The sequence below is a fragment of the Trachypithecus francoisi genome, unplaced genomic scaffold (genome assembly GCF_009764315.1).
Source record: "Trachypithecus francoisi isolate TF-2019V2 unplaced genomic scaffold, Tfra_2.0 Lachesis_group12, whole genome shotgun sequence".
Classification (NCBI taxonomy): Eukaryota; Metazoa; Chordata; class Mammalia; order Primates; family Cercopithecidae; genus Trachypithecus; species Trachypithecus francoisi.
In genome coordinates, this window is record NW_022681457.1 from 114,356,162 (window position 1) to 114,373,824 (window position 17,663).

The 17,663-nt window shown below is 45.2% G+C and overlaps 1 protein-coding gene across 4 annotated transcripts in view; it reads right to left on the reverse strand.

The window, feature by feature from the left end:
• UBE4B (ubiquitination factor E4B) overlaps positions 1 to 17,663 on the reverse strand; it is a 156,516-nt gene that overhangs the window by 19,991 nt on the left and 118,862 nt on the right. For all 4 annotated transcript variants that reach the window (XM_033228436.1, XM_033228434.1, XM_033228437.1 and 1 more), the window contains 5 exons: positions 16,776 to 16,903; positions 14,144 to 14,242; positions 11,537 to 11,772; positions 3,864 to 3,990; positions 713 to 857 (listed from right to left, as the gene is read on the reverse strand). In XM_033228436.1, the coding sequence (XP_033084327.1) occupies positions 713 to 857; positions 3,864 to 3,990; positions 11,537 to 11,772; positions 14,144 to 14,242; positions 16,776 to 16,903 (735 nt within the window). The remainder of the gene's footprint in view (positions 1 to 712; positions 858 to 3,863; positions 3,991 to 11,536; positions 11,773 to 14,143; positions 14,243 to 16,775; positions 16,904 to 17,663) is intronic.

A 17,663-nucleotide genomic window follows, 5' to 3' on the forward strand; every position in this document is an offset into this window, starting at 1 on the left:
AAAATGAAGAAAAAGCAGTCCTCCCCACTTTGACATGAGAACCCCTTATGGAAATCAGTTCTGATTCTGAGCCTGACAATTCCAAGAACAGAATCAATAAACCTAAGCCAATCTAAGGAGTCACCAGCAACTGTCAAGGGCCTCATAAGCAACCAAGGATGTATCTCAGCTGCTGCTATGCACGTCAGGAAAGAGCACTGGCACTGGCACAGCACGTGTTTTCCATGGAACCTGGCAAGCCAGGCCTCTGTTCTATTAATAACTGAATTTAAAACCCAAGATCAACTGAAAGGAAAAAACACCCCACCAGGATCCTGAGTGATTCACACAGTTGCCTAGAGAAGCCCATAGGCACAAATCAAATTCTGGTCCAGCAGACATCATTCTAGAGATTTCTTTCCTGATTATGTTCATGAATCTTAATATATTCAGACAATAAAAGCTCTTCTCCAAAAAAGTCCTTTAAAATTAAAAAGGCAGAGAAAGTTTTCAGTGTACATTTTCAAAGACTTCTCAACCCATTTCTTAGCTTCAGATAAGGTGTTTCAGATTTTTCCTATTCCAACCCTGCAATACGATTTCATGGAAGGAAAATCCCAGTAAGTCAGCTCGCATATCATCAGACCCACAAATGCAGCCCCAAAGCAGCTCTGCCCGTGTGCGGAGGCAGACAGCCTGCAAAGCTGTCCAAGCCTCTGGACCACGTCCTCACCCGGGGCAACTGGTCCCACTGTTCTTTGTTCTTCATCTCTTCCTGCACTTCATGGATTCGCTTCAGAGACTCCAGACTTTCATCAAGCAAAAACGTCGTGTCGTTTATCAACATGTTTATATAGCGAACAAACTGCTTCCCGGAGCTGGAAAGGCAATTATATTGTGCATGGTCATACATCTCCCTGAAGCAAAACACCACTGCAAATCCCAGGGAACAGGCGCCTCCACCCACACTGCAACTATCTCACCCTAAAAGCCTGCCTACCCTGGCACAAGTCAGGCACTGTGGAATTCAAGGACTACCAAGCTTCTCTTTAGATTTTGTTAATCTTGTTTCTTTTTGAGACAGGGTTTTGCTCTGTCTCCCAGCCTGGAATGCAGTGGCACGATCACAGCTCACTGTATCCTCAACCTCCAGGGCTCAAGCAATCTTCCTGCCTCAGCCTCCTAAGTAGCTGGAACTACAGACACACGCCACCACGCCCAGCTAACTTTTGTATTTTTTGTAGAGACAGGGACTTATTATGGTGCCAGGACTGGTCTCAAACTCCTGGGCTCAAGTGTTCTTCCCATCTCAGCCTCCCAAAGTGTTGGGATTACAGAGATGAGCCACCGTACTTGGCCTGGATTTTTGTTATTCTTTTAAATTGTTTATGATAAGCTCATTCCAGTGGTGTTTGGAGCCATCTTGCATGGTTGATGACAGTCAAGTGCTAAATATTCCAGAATTTGATAACCAGATTCCCCTGGCACCTTAAATTGGGCAATGGAGGAAATAGCCACACCATGGAAAACCAGCAAATGCTGACTCCCCCACCCCGCTTCCCAGAGCAGGCTTACCTAGCTTACCTAGCTTACCCAGTTCACTCCCTCAGTGTTTTTAAGGAGAGAAAACACTGTCTTCAGACTAGAACAGGAAATACGCAGATACTCACCAATATACCAAGAAAAGGCAAATAATTAACCACATATAACAGATAAAACTACTGATATAGTTATTCCTTATCACAAAGACTGACACACTGAAGAAAAATTGGAACCTGTAATATTGATAAAGTGGGATATTAACTTACTTTAGAACCAGAAGCTTCCAATCTAAGGAACTGTTCTGCAAATCATGTTATAATGAGAATTTGTCGGTGAACTGAAATAGCTTGGCCTACCTCTGTTAGACTCTGGAGCTGCCAGATTCGTAGAGGAAAAAAGAAGCTACATTTCAGGGTCTACAACTGTGCAATTCGGGGGTGGTAAGCCATGCCTGGGGAAAAGAAGTTCCTGTGAACAGGGACAGGAGGCCTCAATCTCAGGAACATGGCAAGTTCAGGACAAGTGCTCCAATCAGCACCATTCAGACCAAGCCATGGGCCTGCCTCGTGTCCTAAGCTTGTGCCAGGCTTTAGCTGGAACACAATTCTGACCATAAGAGCAGTTTATGGAAACAAAAAGTTAAAGAATTTGCTCCACAGAAATCTATCTAGCAAATAGTTATTCCACTGGTAATATGTATATTATTGATTAGTAATTCGGTTAACAAGTATAGCTAGATTTGATCAAAGATCTAACATGGGTTGCAAAAGATCCAAGTAGATGGGATGAAATTATTATTTATTTATTTACTTATTTTTTTTTTGAGAGAGTCTCGCTCTGTCACCCAGGCTGGGGTGTAGTGGCGTGATCTTGGCTCACTGCAAGCTCTACCTCCCGGGTTCACACCATTCTCCTGCCTCAGCCTCCCGAGTAGCTGGGACTACAGGCGCCCGCCACCACGCCTGGCTAATTTTTTGTATTTTTAGTAGAGACGGGGTTTCACCATGTTAGCCAGGATGGTCTCAATCTCCTGACCTCGTGATCCGCCGGCCTCAGCCTCCCAAAGTGCTGGGATTACAGGCATGAGCCACTGCGCCCGGCCCTTAGATGGGATAAAATTTTTGAAGAATAACCCAAGAGTTCAGCATCTTCATCTCCCTTTTGTTTTTAGACACTGACAGATAATTTAGATGGGATTACTAATGTCCAGGTTTAAGCAGTCACTCAGCGTTCAGGTAGGTATATGAAAAGTCTTTAATTAAGGTTTACGGCCTTACCACAAAGAATGATACTTTAAATGACAGCTCTGACCTAATTGTTGCAAAATCTAAAGTCCTTCCAACGTTCAAGAACTAAGATTTCATTTCACTCATTTTGACAACTTCATTTAACACTGTCATCATAGAAACACCAAAAAAACACTTAACCCAACATCTCAGCATATTTATAGGATCTTTTCTTTTTTTTCTTTTTTTTTTTTTTTTTTTTTTTTTTTTTTGTTGAGACGGAGTCTCGCTCTGTCACCCAGGCTGGAGTGCAGTGGCCGGATCTCAGCTCACTGCAAGCTCCGCCTCCCGGGTTTACGCCATTCTCTCGCCTCAGCCTCCCAAGTAGCTGGGACTACAGGCGCCCGCCATCTCGCCCGGCTAATTTTTTGTATTTTTTTTTTTTAGTAGAGACGGGGTTTCACCGTGTTAGCCAGGATGGTCTCGATCTACTGACCTCGTGATCCTCCCGTCTCGGCCTCCCAAAGTGCTGGATTACAGGCTTGAGCCACCGCGCCCGGCCTCTTTTTTTTTTTTTTTTTCTGAGACGGAGTCTCGCTCTGTGGCCCAGGCTGGAGAGCACTGGCACAATCTCAGCTCACTGCAACCTCTGCCTCCCGGGTTCAAGCAATTCTCCTGCCTCAGCTTCCCAAGTAGCTGGGATAACAGGCGTGTGCCACCACACTCAGCTAATATTTTGTATTTTTAATAGAGATGAGGTTTCACCATGTTGGCCAGGCTGGTCTTGAACTCCTGACCTCAAGTGATCCGCCCTCCTCTGCCTTTCCCAAAGTGCTGGGATTACAGGCGTGAGCCACCACTCTCTGCCCTATAGGATCTTTGCTTGTGTACCACCTCCAAGGTATCTTGACAAATCTAAAATTCAGCAATATCTTGCAAGCAAAGCCATTTTAAAAATCCTGCCCACATTTAGTGGCACCTTGTGGTAAACTCAAAAGGAGTCTGAGACCACCAAGCAAGCAGTCCACCAGAACCCAGCTGTGTCAGCTTTGAAGCTGCAATCCTATCTGCGATTTGCAAGAAAGCAAGCTGTGACACAAGGGGCCCCATACTCACTTGAACTCCTCCATAAAGGTGCCATGGTGAGCTATGTTTTGCCAAAGGCTTTTAAAAATGGTGCTAATGTGATAGCGAATTGTGAACTTGTCATAAAACTCGCTGGTGGCTCCGGTATGCTCAACATCTAAAGAAGAAAGACAAAGGGACTGAGGGATATGTACTTTCTTACTTTCCAAATCCAGTTATTGCCCCAACAATGCCAGTGAGTGAAGGTAAATCTGCAAAATCAGAGAGCCGGTGAAATTTTGCACCTCTGCATGTAAGGCAGGACAGAAATTATAAGTTGCTTTTAAAGACAAAAGTTTCACAATGAAGATATGACAATGACACACCACCGAATGGAACGGGGCTAGGAAAACTCCCACCATTAGGACAGCGTCAACTTACCAACGACCAAAAGTTGAATTATCATACTCCCCCACCTAATTTTAAGTCATTAATTTACAGAAAATCTATGGCACCTCAAATGGACATCCTTCAGCAGATAAAAAGTTAGGTTTCATTTTATTGAGGGCCACGTACTTCTTAAATGTGTGTATGTATTGACCTTTTTTTTTAGACGGAGTCTCGCTCTGTGGCCCAGGCTGGAGTGCAGTGGCCGGATCTCAGCTCACTGCAAGCTCCGCCTCCCGGGTTTACGCCATTCTCCTGCCTCAGCCTCCCGAGTAGCTGGGACTACAGGCGCCCGCCACCTCGCCCAGCTAGTTTTTTGTATTTTTTTAGTAGAACGGGGTTTCACCGGGTTAGCCAGGATGGTCTCGATCTCCTGACCTCGTGATCCACCCGTCTCGGCCCCCCAAAGTGCTGGGATTACAGGCTTGAGGCACCACACCCGGCCTGACCATTTTTGGTGTTGAAAAAAAACCAATGTGTCTACCATCCCTATACCTACTAAAGAGGGATGAAAATCAAACTTGTTTGTCCAAATGGCAAAAGCTTAGGCATGAGAAATTTCAGAATTCATGGCAAATTTTAATTTATTATTATTATTATTTTTTGAGACGAGTCTCGTTGTCGCCAGGCTGGAGTGCAGTGGCACGATCTCAGCTTACTGCAACCTCTGCCTCCGGGTTCAAGCAATTCTCCTGTCTCAGCCTCCTGAGTAGCTGGGACTATAGGCGTGAGCCACCATGCCCAACTAATTTTTGTTATTTTTAATAGAGATGCGGCTTCACCATATTGGCCAAGATGGTCTCATCTCTTGGCCTCATGATCCTCCTACTTTGGCCTCCCAAAGTGCTGGGATTACAGGCGTGAGCTACCATGCCCGATTATTTTATTATTTTTTAGGAGACAGAGTCTTGCTCTATCGCCCAGGGTGAAGTGCAGTGGTGTGATCATGGCTCACTACAGCCTCAACCTCTCAGGCTCAAGTGATCCTCCCACCTCAGCTTCCCAAGTAGGTGGGACTGGAGGTACATCCACCACGCCTGGCTTATTTTTTATGGCCAGGTGTGGTGGCTCACGCCTATAATCCCAGCACTTTGGGAGGCTGAGGCAGGCAAATACTTGAGGCCAGGAGTTCAAAACCAGCCTGGCCAACATAGCAAAACCCTGCCTCTACTATTGATAAAAATACAAAAACTAGGTGGGCATGGTGGTGTGTGCCCATAATTCCAGCTACTCGGGAGGGTGAAGCAGGAGAATTGCTTGAATCCAGATATAGAGATCCAGATACAGAGGATGCAGTGAGCCAAGGTCATGCCACTGCACTCCAGCCTGGGCGACAGAGCAAGACTCCATCTCAAAAACATTTTTTTCATTTTTATTTTTTTTACAGATAGGGTCTATGTTGCCCAGGTTGGTTCCAAATTCCTGGCCTCAAGTGATCCTCCCACCTCGTCCTTCCAAAGTACTGAGATTACAGGTGTGAGCCACTATACCTTGTCTTTGATATTTTCTATATTTTCCAAAGAACATATTTTTGTGTGTGTGACCAAAAAAGAAAACAGCTATTTAAAAATAAAAGAATAAGATAATTAACACCTATCATATTAAGATCTGAAAGTACTTATGTATATTCATTGAGTCAACCTTTCCTTAAAATAAACGAAATGTCATTTATTAATTGTATAAAAGTGTGAGCTACAGTGTGGCATGCTGACGTAAGGACAGCCTACAAGAGGAAGATCCCAGAGGACCAACCCAATGCCTCAAATCATCTAACATGCCCCTAATATCTGCACCAAATTCTGAATATAGTAGAGACTAAGTAAATGTTGTTAATTTATTATGTAACAATATGTATCTCAGCAGGGCCCCACATCTGTATTTCCAGCACTTTGGGAGGCCCAGGTGGGCAGATCACTTGAGCTCAGGAGTTTGGGACCAGCCTGATGAACATGGTGAAACCCCGTCTCTACAAAAACTACAAAAATTAGCCAGGTGTGGTGGCACATGCCTGTAGTCCCAGCTGCTTGGGAGGCTGAGATAGGAGGATCACTTGAGCCCGGGAGGTCAAGAGTGCGTGGAGCTGTAATTGTGCCACTGCACTCTAGCGTAGATGACAGAGCAAGACCCTACCTCAAAAAAAAAAAAAAAAGGAAAGGAAATGAAACAATATACATTTCTCCTAACATTTTCTTTTCTGCTTATTTACTTGTACTGTTCCATCAAAATCATACCAGCCCAAGTTCTAATTCCCAGGTCCTTGTTCCAGAAGGCCATAAGTGGACTAGACTTGTGTTAAACCTCTCTCTCCTCCCCTCTGGTATTCTTGCTGCCTTCTTTTTTTTTTTTTTTTGAGATGGAGTCTCTGTAGCCCAGGCTGGAGTAAAGTGGCAAGATCTTGGCTCACTGCAACCTCCACCTCCCAGGTCCTGGTTCCAGCAATTCCCCTGCCTCAGCCTCCCAAGTAGCTGGCATTACAGGTCTCCGCCACCACACCCAGATAATCTTTTGTATTTTTAGTAGAGACGGGGTTTCACCATGTTGGCCAGGCTGGTCTCTAACTCCTGGCCTCAAGTGATTCACCCATCTCGGACTCCCAAAGTGCTAGGACTACAGGTGTGAGCCACCACGCCCAGCCTAACTTGAGCATTTTCTAAGCTAAAATACTATCTGTGTGGTGTAAGAGGAGCTTGTTCCACATACTGATCTTATGTGTGGCAACTCTAATTTATATCTGAGAGTCCCATCTGCTTCGGGACCAGGACCTAATCAGCCAGGTCTTCACATGGAGGCGATGAGCACTGGGGACTATGCCTGTGATTCCTCCCTTGGGGGTACCCTCACACCAGTCCCTTAGTAGCTGTAGTAGTCAGGGGCACCTGTGCTAAAGGGCATCTGCGAGGTTGCTGCCACTTGCTAGCCACTGACCTTCAGCAAGCTTCTTGACCCTTTTAAGCTTCAGTTTCCTCATTTGTAAAGTGGAGGTATTTATAGTACTATCTTTAGGGCTGCTGTGGGGATTAAGTGAAAGGATTAGTAAGCATTCAATGAGTGGTGGCTATTGTTAGTACAGATGTCATCCATCCATGACTACAGAGGTGGTCCAGGCCAGAGGGCACACATGGCAAAGACGAAAGAGAGAACAACCCCCACCCATCACCTTCTGGAACATTCCCAGCAGGCCTCCACTAGGCCCAGCACGGGTCTCATAGGCAACAGGCCCAGTTCTGTTGTGTGTACATACACACACACACACACACACACACACACACACACACACTCTCTCTCTCTCTCTCTCTCTCTCTCATTCTCTCTTTATCCTGAAGCCACACTGACAGGCCCAGAACACTGACTACAAACTAAATTTAACTAAAATTGTTTTATCTTTACTACTAACAACACACGTTTACTGTAGAAAAATTAAGAAGTTCAGATAATAAAATAAAAATAAAAACTATTTATAATGCTACCATTCAAAAATAACCAATGTACTGTTAATATTTTGGTATATGTCCTTCCCTACATTCTTTTTTTTTTTTTTTTTTTTTTTTTGAGACAGAGATTTGCTCTTGTCACCCAGGCTGGAGTGCAATGGCATGATCGTGGCTCACTGCAACCTCTTCCTCCCTGATTCAAGCGATTCTTCTGCCTTAGACTCCACAGAAGTTGGGACTACAGGTGTGCACCACTATGACTGGCTAAATTTTTTTGTATTTTTAGTAGAGACAGAGTTTCACCATTTTGGCCAGGCTCAGCCTCCATCTCCTGACCTCAGGTGATCCTCCTGCCTCAGCCTCCCAAAGTGCTGGCATTACAGATGAGAGCCACCAAGCCCGGCCTTTTTTTTTTTCTTTTCTTTTTTATTTTTTTCTAATATAAATGTGAACACAGTGTTTCATTTTCTTGACTTTTTGTTGCTAAACCACTTAACATAAATAACACATTATTTTTTATGACTCACATAGGTCCACTTTATGGATAACGTACAACTTTTTATGTACAACTGGCAGAAATTTCAGTCATGATTTTTTTTTTTTTCAAGACGGAGTCTCACTCTGTTGCCCAGGCTGGAGTGCAGTGGTGCCATCTCGGCTCATTGCAATCTCTGCTGGGATTACAGGTGCTTGCCACCATACCCAACTAATTTTTGTAGTTTTAGTAGAAACGGGGTTTTACCATGTTGGCCAGGCTAGTCTTGAACTCCTGACCTCAAGTGATCTGCCCACCTTGGCCTCCCAAAGTGCTGGGATTACAGGATTGAGCCACCAAGCCCGGCCAGTTGTTTTTCTTGTTTTCACTACACTGCATTATAAATAATGTTGTGGAGAACATCACTTACAAATATTCATAATTATTTCCACAGAATAAATTTCCAGAAATTAAATTCTTATGTCACAGTATAGCTAGTCAGCTATTGTCCCATAGCTCCAAACCCACTCTTTTAGTTTTTTAGATCCCGGCTAACTGCAACCTCCGCCTCCCGAGTTCAAGCGATTCTCCTGCCTCAGCTTCCCAAGTTGCTGGGATTACACGTATGCACCACCACACCTGGCTAGGGATTACACGTATGCACCACCACACCTGGCTAATTGTTTTTTTTTTTTGAGATGAAGTCTTGCTCTGTCGCCAGGCTGAAGCGCAGTGGCGCGATCTCGGCTCACTGCAACCTCCGCCTCCCGGGTTCAAGAGATTCTCTTGCCTCAGCCTCCCGAGTAGCTGGGACTACAGGTGTGCGCCACCACGTCCAGCTAATTTTTGCTTTTAGGATGGAGTTTCGCTCTTGTTGCCCAGGCTGGATTACAATGGCTCAGTCTTGGCTCACCACAACCTCTGCCTCATGGGTTCAAGTGATTCTCCTGCCTCAGCCTCCTGAGTAGCTGGGATTATAGGCATGTGCCACCATGCCAGGCTAATTTTGTATTTTTAGTAGAGACAGGGTTTCACCATGTTGGTCAGGCTGGTTTCGAAATCCCGACCTCGGGTGATTCACCTGCCTCAGCCTCCGAAAGTGCTGGGATTACAGCATGAGCCACCATGCCAGGCCTAATTTTTGTATTTTTAGTAGAGACAGGGTTTCACCATGTTGGCGAGGATTGTCTCAATCTCTTGACCTTGCGATCCGCCCACCTCAGTCTCCCAAAATGCTGGGATTACAGGCGTGAACCACTGCACCTGGCCTAACTTTTTATTTTTAGTAGATACTAGGATTCACCATGTTGGCTAGACTGGTCTCCAACTCCTGACCTCAGGTGATCCCCCGGCCTTGGCCTCCCAAAGTGCTGGGATTATAAGTGTGAGCTACCGTGCCCGGCCGAAACCCAGTCTTTTTATTTTATTTATTTATTTTTTTTAGAGACAGGGTCTTGTCCTGTTTCCCAGGCTGGAATGCAGCAACAAGATCACAGCTCACTGCAGCCTTTAACTCCTGGGCTCAAGCCTTCCTCCCACCTCAGCCTCCTTAGTAGCTGGGACAACAGGCATCTAATTTTTAAATTTTTCATAGAGGTGGGGTCTCGTCATGTTGCCCAGGCTGGTCTACAACTCCTGAGCTCAAGCATTCCTCCCACCTTGGCCTCCTAAAGTGCTGGGATTATTCGCTGGAGCCACCATGCGTGGCCCACATGCACTCTTTGCAGTTGGCTCTGTGATTCTGGGGCTGGCACTGCAGAATCTTTCCTTTGGCAGCCTGCTCTCTCTAGGGTTGCCAATAGGAGGTGCTGCAGGAGAACTGGAAAACTGAAGGAGAAACAAGGGATTTAGGACCTTGTACTTACTGTCAGTGGTAGCAGTTGGTTCCAGTTTTCAGCTTTGTCTCGTACCCCCAGAGCTAGCAACTGTGCACACCGAGACAACAGCACCAACTGGCCAAGGGCCTTCCACAGAGGACTGGGTCCTAGCTCTGTCCAAGCCCTCATCAGGGCAGCTGGGTTCTGAGATCCCCAGGCTCTTCCCTTGGGTCCCCAGACTGAGGGACAGATGTAGAGGATGGCTACTTCTTGCACCTTTTATCTGTTACCAATTTTAAAAAAGTGTTTTTTTTTTTTTTTTTTTGCTGCTTCAGTCTTCCTATATATATATATATATATATATATTTTTTTTTTTTTTTTTTTTTCTGAGACGGAGTCTCGCCCTGTCTCCTAGGCTGGAGCACACTGGCATGATCTTGGCTCACTGCAATCTCTGCCTCCTAGGTTCAAGCGATTCTCGTGCCTCAGCCTCCTGAGTAGCTGGGAAGACAGGTGTCGCCACCACGCCCAGCTAATTTTTGTATTTTTAGTAGAGATGGGGCTTCTCCATGTTGGCCAGGCTGGTCTCAAATTCCCGATCTCAGGTCATCCACCCTCCAAAGTGCTGGGATTACAGGCGTGAGCCACCGCGCCCGGCCGTAAAAGCATTTTTAAGGCTCTTGGTGTGGGCTGCTAAATTGCCTTTTAGAAAGGCTTTAAATTTACATTGTCATGGGAGTTTCATAGCACGAAATCTGCACACTGGTATAGGGTAGATTAAGCAGGTTTTTTGCAGGTTAGCTTACTTCTCTACAACCATGTTTGCACCAGAAATTTTCCACTTAAGAAATAAATTTGACAGATGAAAAGGTTTTTTTTTTTTTTTTGAGACGGAGTCTCATTTGCTCGCTCAGGCTGGAGTACAGTGGCAGGAATTCGGCTCACTGCAACCTCCGCCTCCCGGGTTCAAGCGATTCTCCTCACTCAACCTCCCTGGGACTACAGGTGCCCGCCACCATGCCTGGCTAATTTTTTTTTGTATTTTTAGTAGAGACGAGGTTTCACCATACTGGCCAGGCTGGTCTTGAACTCCTGACCTTGTGATCCACCCGCCTCGGCCTCCCAAAGTGCTGGGATTACAGGAGTCAGCCACCGTACCCGGCCCAAGAATATGCATTTTTAACAAGCTCCCTGTTATACCCACACTTTGGAAACTGGGTTATAGGATAGTGTTAAAAAACAAATGCTTTCAGTTCAAAGGTAAAATGAACCAGATAATTCCATTCAGATAACACTACCAACTTGTACTGTTGATACCAACTGGGTCTTGGTGTTAATCATCTGACTTTCGATGGTTCCTGCTGAATCATCAGAGACCAGTAGGTGAAATGGTTGTCCTAGTCCCAAGTACTCAGGGCAAGGCGAACCGGAAGTACATCCTCTGCAGGTCACAGGTTAGTTGGTTATACACAGACGTAGCAGGATATTAGGTAACAGACTTAGACCTTGCCTAAGTGTAGCACATGGCAGGCCATGTGTGTTCCAGCAACCTACCTGTATAAAACTTCATCAGGGAAGGTACCAACAACTTGGTGGAGAGAGGATGGTTCTCAATCATTTCAAAAAACTTCTGGGTTCGCGGCTGAACAGCAGGGTTGGTCATAAACATGACTTCTACCAGTTTGGCCACCAAATATGGGTTTCGGATGTAGTTCTGGTTGCACAACATCACAACAAGGAACATCACAATATCCTGAGTACAGGGCTCATAGAGCGCCTGGGGAGAGTATCTGAATAGAGGCAAGAAGAGCAAGAAAGCGACTACTGAGAAACTCACCTTGGGTGAGGGCTGGTGTCAGCTGCGTGAGGAGGGGAAGGCAGGATAAATAGGTTTAGGAATGCCCTTGAACTCGTTCAGTTTACAGTGACTTTCTTTTTTTTTTTTTTGAGATGGAGCCTCGCTCTGTCACCCAGGCTGGAGTGCAGTGGCACGATTTCGGCTCACTGCAAGCTCACCCTCCCAAGTTCAAGCGATTCTCCTGCCTCAGCCTCCTGAGTAGCTGGGACTACAGGTGCCTGCCACCATGCCCAGCTGATTTTTGTAATTTTAGTACAGACGGGGTTTCACCATGTTGGCCAGGATGGTCTCGATCTTTTGACCTCGTGATTCACCCGCCTTGGCCTCCCAAAGTGCTGGGATTACAGACATGAGCCACTGCACCCAGCCTATAGTGACTATTTATACTGTAACAAGACAGATTTAAAACCAAACGTGGTTACTTGGCTATAGCATGTCATATTAATGACAAATGAAACTTATGATTAAATCAGATAAGCTTCACAAAAGATCATCACTACCAAAACATCATAAGAATTTTGATAGTGATTTGTTTAATCTCTGTTGAAAATGAGAATAAATGAAATTTTTCAAATAGGTGTCTTTTGTATCACTGTGCGTAGAACAAATTTTAAAATGTGACTTGAGTTGCTTAAATTCTGAGGTTGGTTTTTTTTAACAAATAAACCATGCTTTTGAGTCACTTTTTAAATTTTGTACCAATTAAAATCACGTGTCACCAATGATTTGGGTTTTTTTTTTTTTTTTTTGAGGCAGAGTCTCGCTCTGTCGCCCAGACTGGAGTGCAGTGGCGCAATCTCGGCTCACTGCAAGCTCCGCCTCCCGGGTTCACGCCATCCTCCTGCCTCAGCCTCCCGAGTAGCTGGGACTACAGGCGCCCGCCACCTCGCCCGGCTAGTTTTTTGTATTTTTAGTAGAGACGGGGTTTCACCATGTTAGCCAGGATGGTCTCGATCTCCTGACCTCGTGATCCGCCCGTCTCGGCCTCCCAAAGTGCTGGGATTACAGGCTTGAGCCACCGCGCCCGGCCGATTTGGGTTTTTTTTGTGTGTTGCCCAGGCTGGAGTGTAGTGGCATGATCGCCACTCACTGCAACTTCTGCCTCTATTTGGGCATTTTTTTAAAGGTAGCTTTTTTGACAGCAATATAACTTGCTCCATTTAGTTTTGGCTCTTATTTTATTATTTTTTTATTTTTTATTTTTTTTGAGACGGAGTCTCGCTCTGTCACCCAGGCTGGAGTACAGTGGCTGGATCTCAGCTCCGCCTCCCGGGTTTACGCCATTCTCCTGCCTCAGCCTCCCGAGTAGCTGGGACTACAGGCGCCCGCCACCTCGCCCAGCTAGTTTTTTGTATTTTTTAGTAGAGACAGGGTTTCACCAGGTTAGCCAGGATGGTCTCGATCTCCTGACCTCGTGATCTGCCCGTCTCGGCCTCCCAAAGTGCTGGGATTACAGGCTTGAGCCACCGCGCCCGGCCTTTGGCTCTTATTTTAAAATCATTTATACTAATTTTGTTTTTTTCCATTATTTGTTACAAAACTTTCACAATTTGTATTCTGTGACTGGGGACCTATACTATTTATTTATTTATTTTTAAAGAGATGCAGATTTGCTACATTGCCCAGACTGGTCTTGAACTAGGCTCGAGCAATCCTCCCGCATGTCTGGGACTACAAGCGTGAGCCACAGTGCCCAGCGTGACTTTGACTTTTCACAGTAGACGTCACATACCACTCCCTCAGCTAATACCACTCCCTCAGCTAGCCATAGGTGCTATCATGGTGCCAAGGGATTGAAATTGTAATTCTTCTAACCTGTAATGTTTTAGAAAGAAAATGTTAATTTGATAAACCAAATAAGGATTTGAAAAAAAAATTAAAACCCTACAGTATCAGTTGTAAATTCAAACCAACTTTTGGTAAGCATTCTCCAATTTTACAATTGAGACAAATTTTAGTACAAAATGTAGATGTGGATATTTCTGGGTTTGGGATGTTCATTCAGACATTTATAAACTGCTCTTTCTGTTGCTCAGAAACACATATTCAACTATTAGAAATTCAACTCAATTTTCACAGAATACATTATCTGCACTGTTAATCTTGCCTCTGTCTTTGAGATATTATTCGAATTGGACTGGTGCCACAGTTGGATTTATTTTTTGCAGTCTCTAGGCAGCGTTCAGTAACAACAGTTACATCAAATTTCAGGCATGAAATGGAGGCTTGCAACACAGCTCAGAATACTATAGTATTATGCATAAAAACATATTAGAACTATGTAAAATATTAAAGGCACTTACTGTACAATAAAAAATAAAAATTCTGCAACATCTTCTACATAAAACTCAGGCAATGCTGCAAATACCTTGGGGACATCTGAATTTAAAGGCAGCGTTATACTGTCAAAGAGAAAAAAAACACAATTTATAAAATGAAATTATGGTACATTAAACTACAAAGAGTATTACATTACCGTCAAATAAGTATTTCATTTGGAGAAAAAATTCATTCTGTAATATAACTATGTAACAAATACACAGGCAAAGAAACTACAACCAGAAGTGAACAGGGAATGATGAAGACAGTACATATGCAAGGGTATACGTGAAATGTTTTCCTTTTCTTGATTTCTTTTTTTTCTCCCCTGAGACGGAGTCTCACTCTGGCACCCAGGCTGGAGTGCAGTGGCGCAATCTCGGCTCACTGCAACCTCCGCCTCCCAGATTCAATAGATTCTCATGTCTCAGCCTCCTGAATAGCTGAGATTACAGAGATTATAGGCACGCGCGTGCCACCATACCTGGCTAATTTTTGTATTTTCAATAGAAACAAGGTTTCACCATGTTGGACAGGCTGGTCTCAAACTCCTGACCTCAACTGATCCACCTGCCTTGGCTTCCCAAAGTGCTGGGATTACAGGTGTGAGCCACCACACCCAGCCCTTCTCTTGATTTCTTTTTTTTTTAGATGGAGTCTCACCCTGTCACCCAGGTTGGAGTGCAGTGACGCGATCTCAGCTCACTGCAACCTCTGCCTCCAGGGTTCAAGCAATTTTTGTGCCTCAGGCTCCCGAGTAGCTGGGATTACAGGCACTTGCCACCACACCTGGCTAATTTTTGTATTTTTAGTAGAGACGGGGTTTCACCATGTTGGTCAGGCTGGTCTCGAACTCCTGACCTCAAGTGATCTGCCTGCCTTGGCCTCCCAAAGTACTGGGATTACAGCTGTGAGCCACCACGCCCGGCCTTCTTGATTTCTCATTAAGGTTAATGCAATAAATAAAATGGGAAGGAAATAAAAAGGTCATATTTGGTCATTTTGTGCAACTCAAACTATCTGAGACAACCGAGCTACATATGTTTTTTGTTTTTGTTTTTTTCTTTGAGACAGAGTCTTGCTCTGTTGCCCAGGCTGGAGTGCAGTGGTGCAATCTTGGCTCACTGCAACCTCTGCCTCCTGGGTTTAAGCAATTCTTGCGCCTCAGCCTCCTGAATAGCTGGGATTACAGGCGTCTGCCACCACACCTGGCTAATTTTTGTATTTTTAGTAGAGATGGGGTTTCGCCATGTTGGCCAGGCTGGTCTCAGACTCCTGACATCAAGTGATCCACCTGCCTTGGCCTCCCAAAGTACTGGGATTACAGACGTGAGCTACGGCGCCCGGCCTTCTTGATTTCTTGTTAAGGTTAATGCAATAAGTAAAATGGGAAGGAAATAAAATGGTCATATTTGGTCGTTTTGTGCAACCCAAACTGTCTGAGACAACGAGCTACACGTTTTCTTTTTTCTTTTTTTTTTTGAGACAGAGTCTTGCTCTGTCACCCAGGCTGGAGTGCAGTGGCGTGATCTCAGCTCACTGCAAGCTCTGCCTCCCAGGTTCACACCATTCTTCTGCCTCCGCCTCCCGAGTAGCTGGGACCGCAGGCACCCGCCACTGCGCCCGGCTAATTTTTTGTATTTTTAGTAGAGACAGGGTTTCACGGTGTTAGCCAGGATGGTCTTGATCTCCTGACCATGTGATCCACCTGCCTCGGCCTCCCAAAGTGCTGGGATTACAGGCACGAGCCACCGCACCCGGCTTACACACATATTTTAAATAATATTTTCCATATCTTCACAGATCTTGGGCCAATCTCACCAACATCAGTGAACCAGAGACTTCATAACAGTAAAATAATAATAATAATAAATAAAAGAAAAATGGTTGACTGGAGGAGATGACCAGTTGATCTTGGTGTTGATCACCAAGTGATCAACAATGTTCTTAGCTCACTCTCTGAATTAGCTGGGTATTCCTGGACCCAGTGCTTAGGAGGGCCTAATATTATCTCCAGCTTTTGGCTTCCAATTTATAGATTTCTCGATCAATCAATCAAAGACTTTATAGCAAATTTTAAAGAAAACTTGTCAAAATTAAAATAACAGGTGTTGACATTCACCTACTGTTGTAACTAATCACAGGGAAAACACCTATCAATATAACTACATAATCCATATAAATGCAATCTGGAAACTGAGAGGTGAATTCTCTTTTTTTTTGAGTCTTGCTCTGTTGCCCAGGCTGGAGTGCAGTAGCACCATCGTGGCTCACTGCAACCTCCGCCTCCCGGGTTCAAACGATTCTCATGCTTCAGCCTCCTGAGTAGCTGTGACTACAGGCATCTGCCACCACGCCCGGCTAATTTTTGTATTTTTAGTAGAGACAGGGTTTCGCCATGTTGGCCAGGCTGGTCTTGAACTTCTGACCTCAAGTTATCCGTCCGCCTCAGCCTCCCAAAGTGCTGGGATTATAGGCGTGAGCCACCACGCCTTGCCGAGAAGTGAATTCTTGATAAAGAAAGGGTTTTGGTTTTAGTTATCAACTTTGAAGGACAATAAAGACAACATAGCCCAGCCAAGGAGGGACGAGGGAAACAGGAAGAAGCACACTCACTCGGGATATGCGGGGTCCAGGATGCGGAGCAGCAGCTGAATGAGAAGGCCATAAAAATTCAGACATCTTCTCAGGAAGCTCTCGTCAAGTAGGCCAGCATCAGCACAGGCCTTGCACCGTACCAGTTTCTGTGGAAGCAGGGATGCCCCCACCCAAAGATCAGTCAGTAGCTAAGTCCCTGCAGGGGGACTGGGCAGGGACTGGGGTCCGGAGATGGGAAGTGTGGGTTCCAGAGCTTCTAGAGCTTCATCTCTAACTAGCTATAAGATGCTGGTTGTGTCTCAAGATCTTTTTCCTGAGAAAAACAAAGGCATGGCAAGCACACCACTGGGGACCACCAGGTCTAGCACACAGTTAAAGCTCAAAATGGTGAGTTACAAGGGTCACAAGCAAATAACTTGATGAGGAGAGGGTGGTGACAGGGGAGGCTCTTTTGTCAGGGCGGTTAGTGGGAAAAAGCCACACAATCTGTGTTTGAATTCCAGCGCCACCTCTTATGAGCTGCCCTTGGGCAAAATGCTGTCCACTAAGGATGGAATTCCTACCTAGAGGCCTGTTGATAGAATTACACACACATGCATACACACACTGACGTATACATTTAAGCAGTTTTTTTGTTTTTGTTTTTTGAGACAGTCTTGCTCTGTTGCCCAGGCTGAAGTTTAGTGGCGCGATCTTGGCTGACTGCAACCTCCGCCTGCCAGGTTCAAACAATTCTCCTGCCTCAGCCTCCCAAGTAGCTGGGATTACAGGTGCCCACCATCATGCCTGGCTAATTTATTGTATTTTTAGTAGGGATGGGGTTTCACCATGTCGGCCAGGCTGGTCTCGAACTCCTGACCTCAGGTGATCTGCCCGCCTCGGCCTCCCAAAGTGCAGGGATTACAG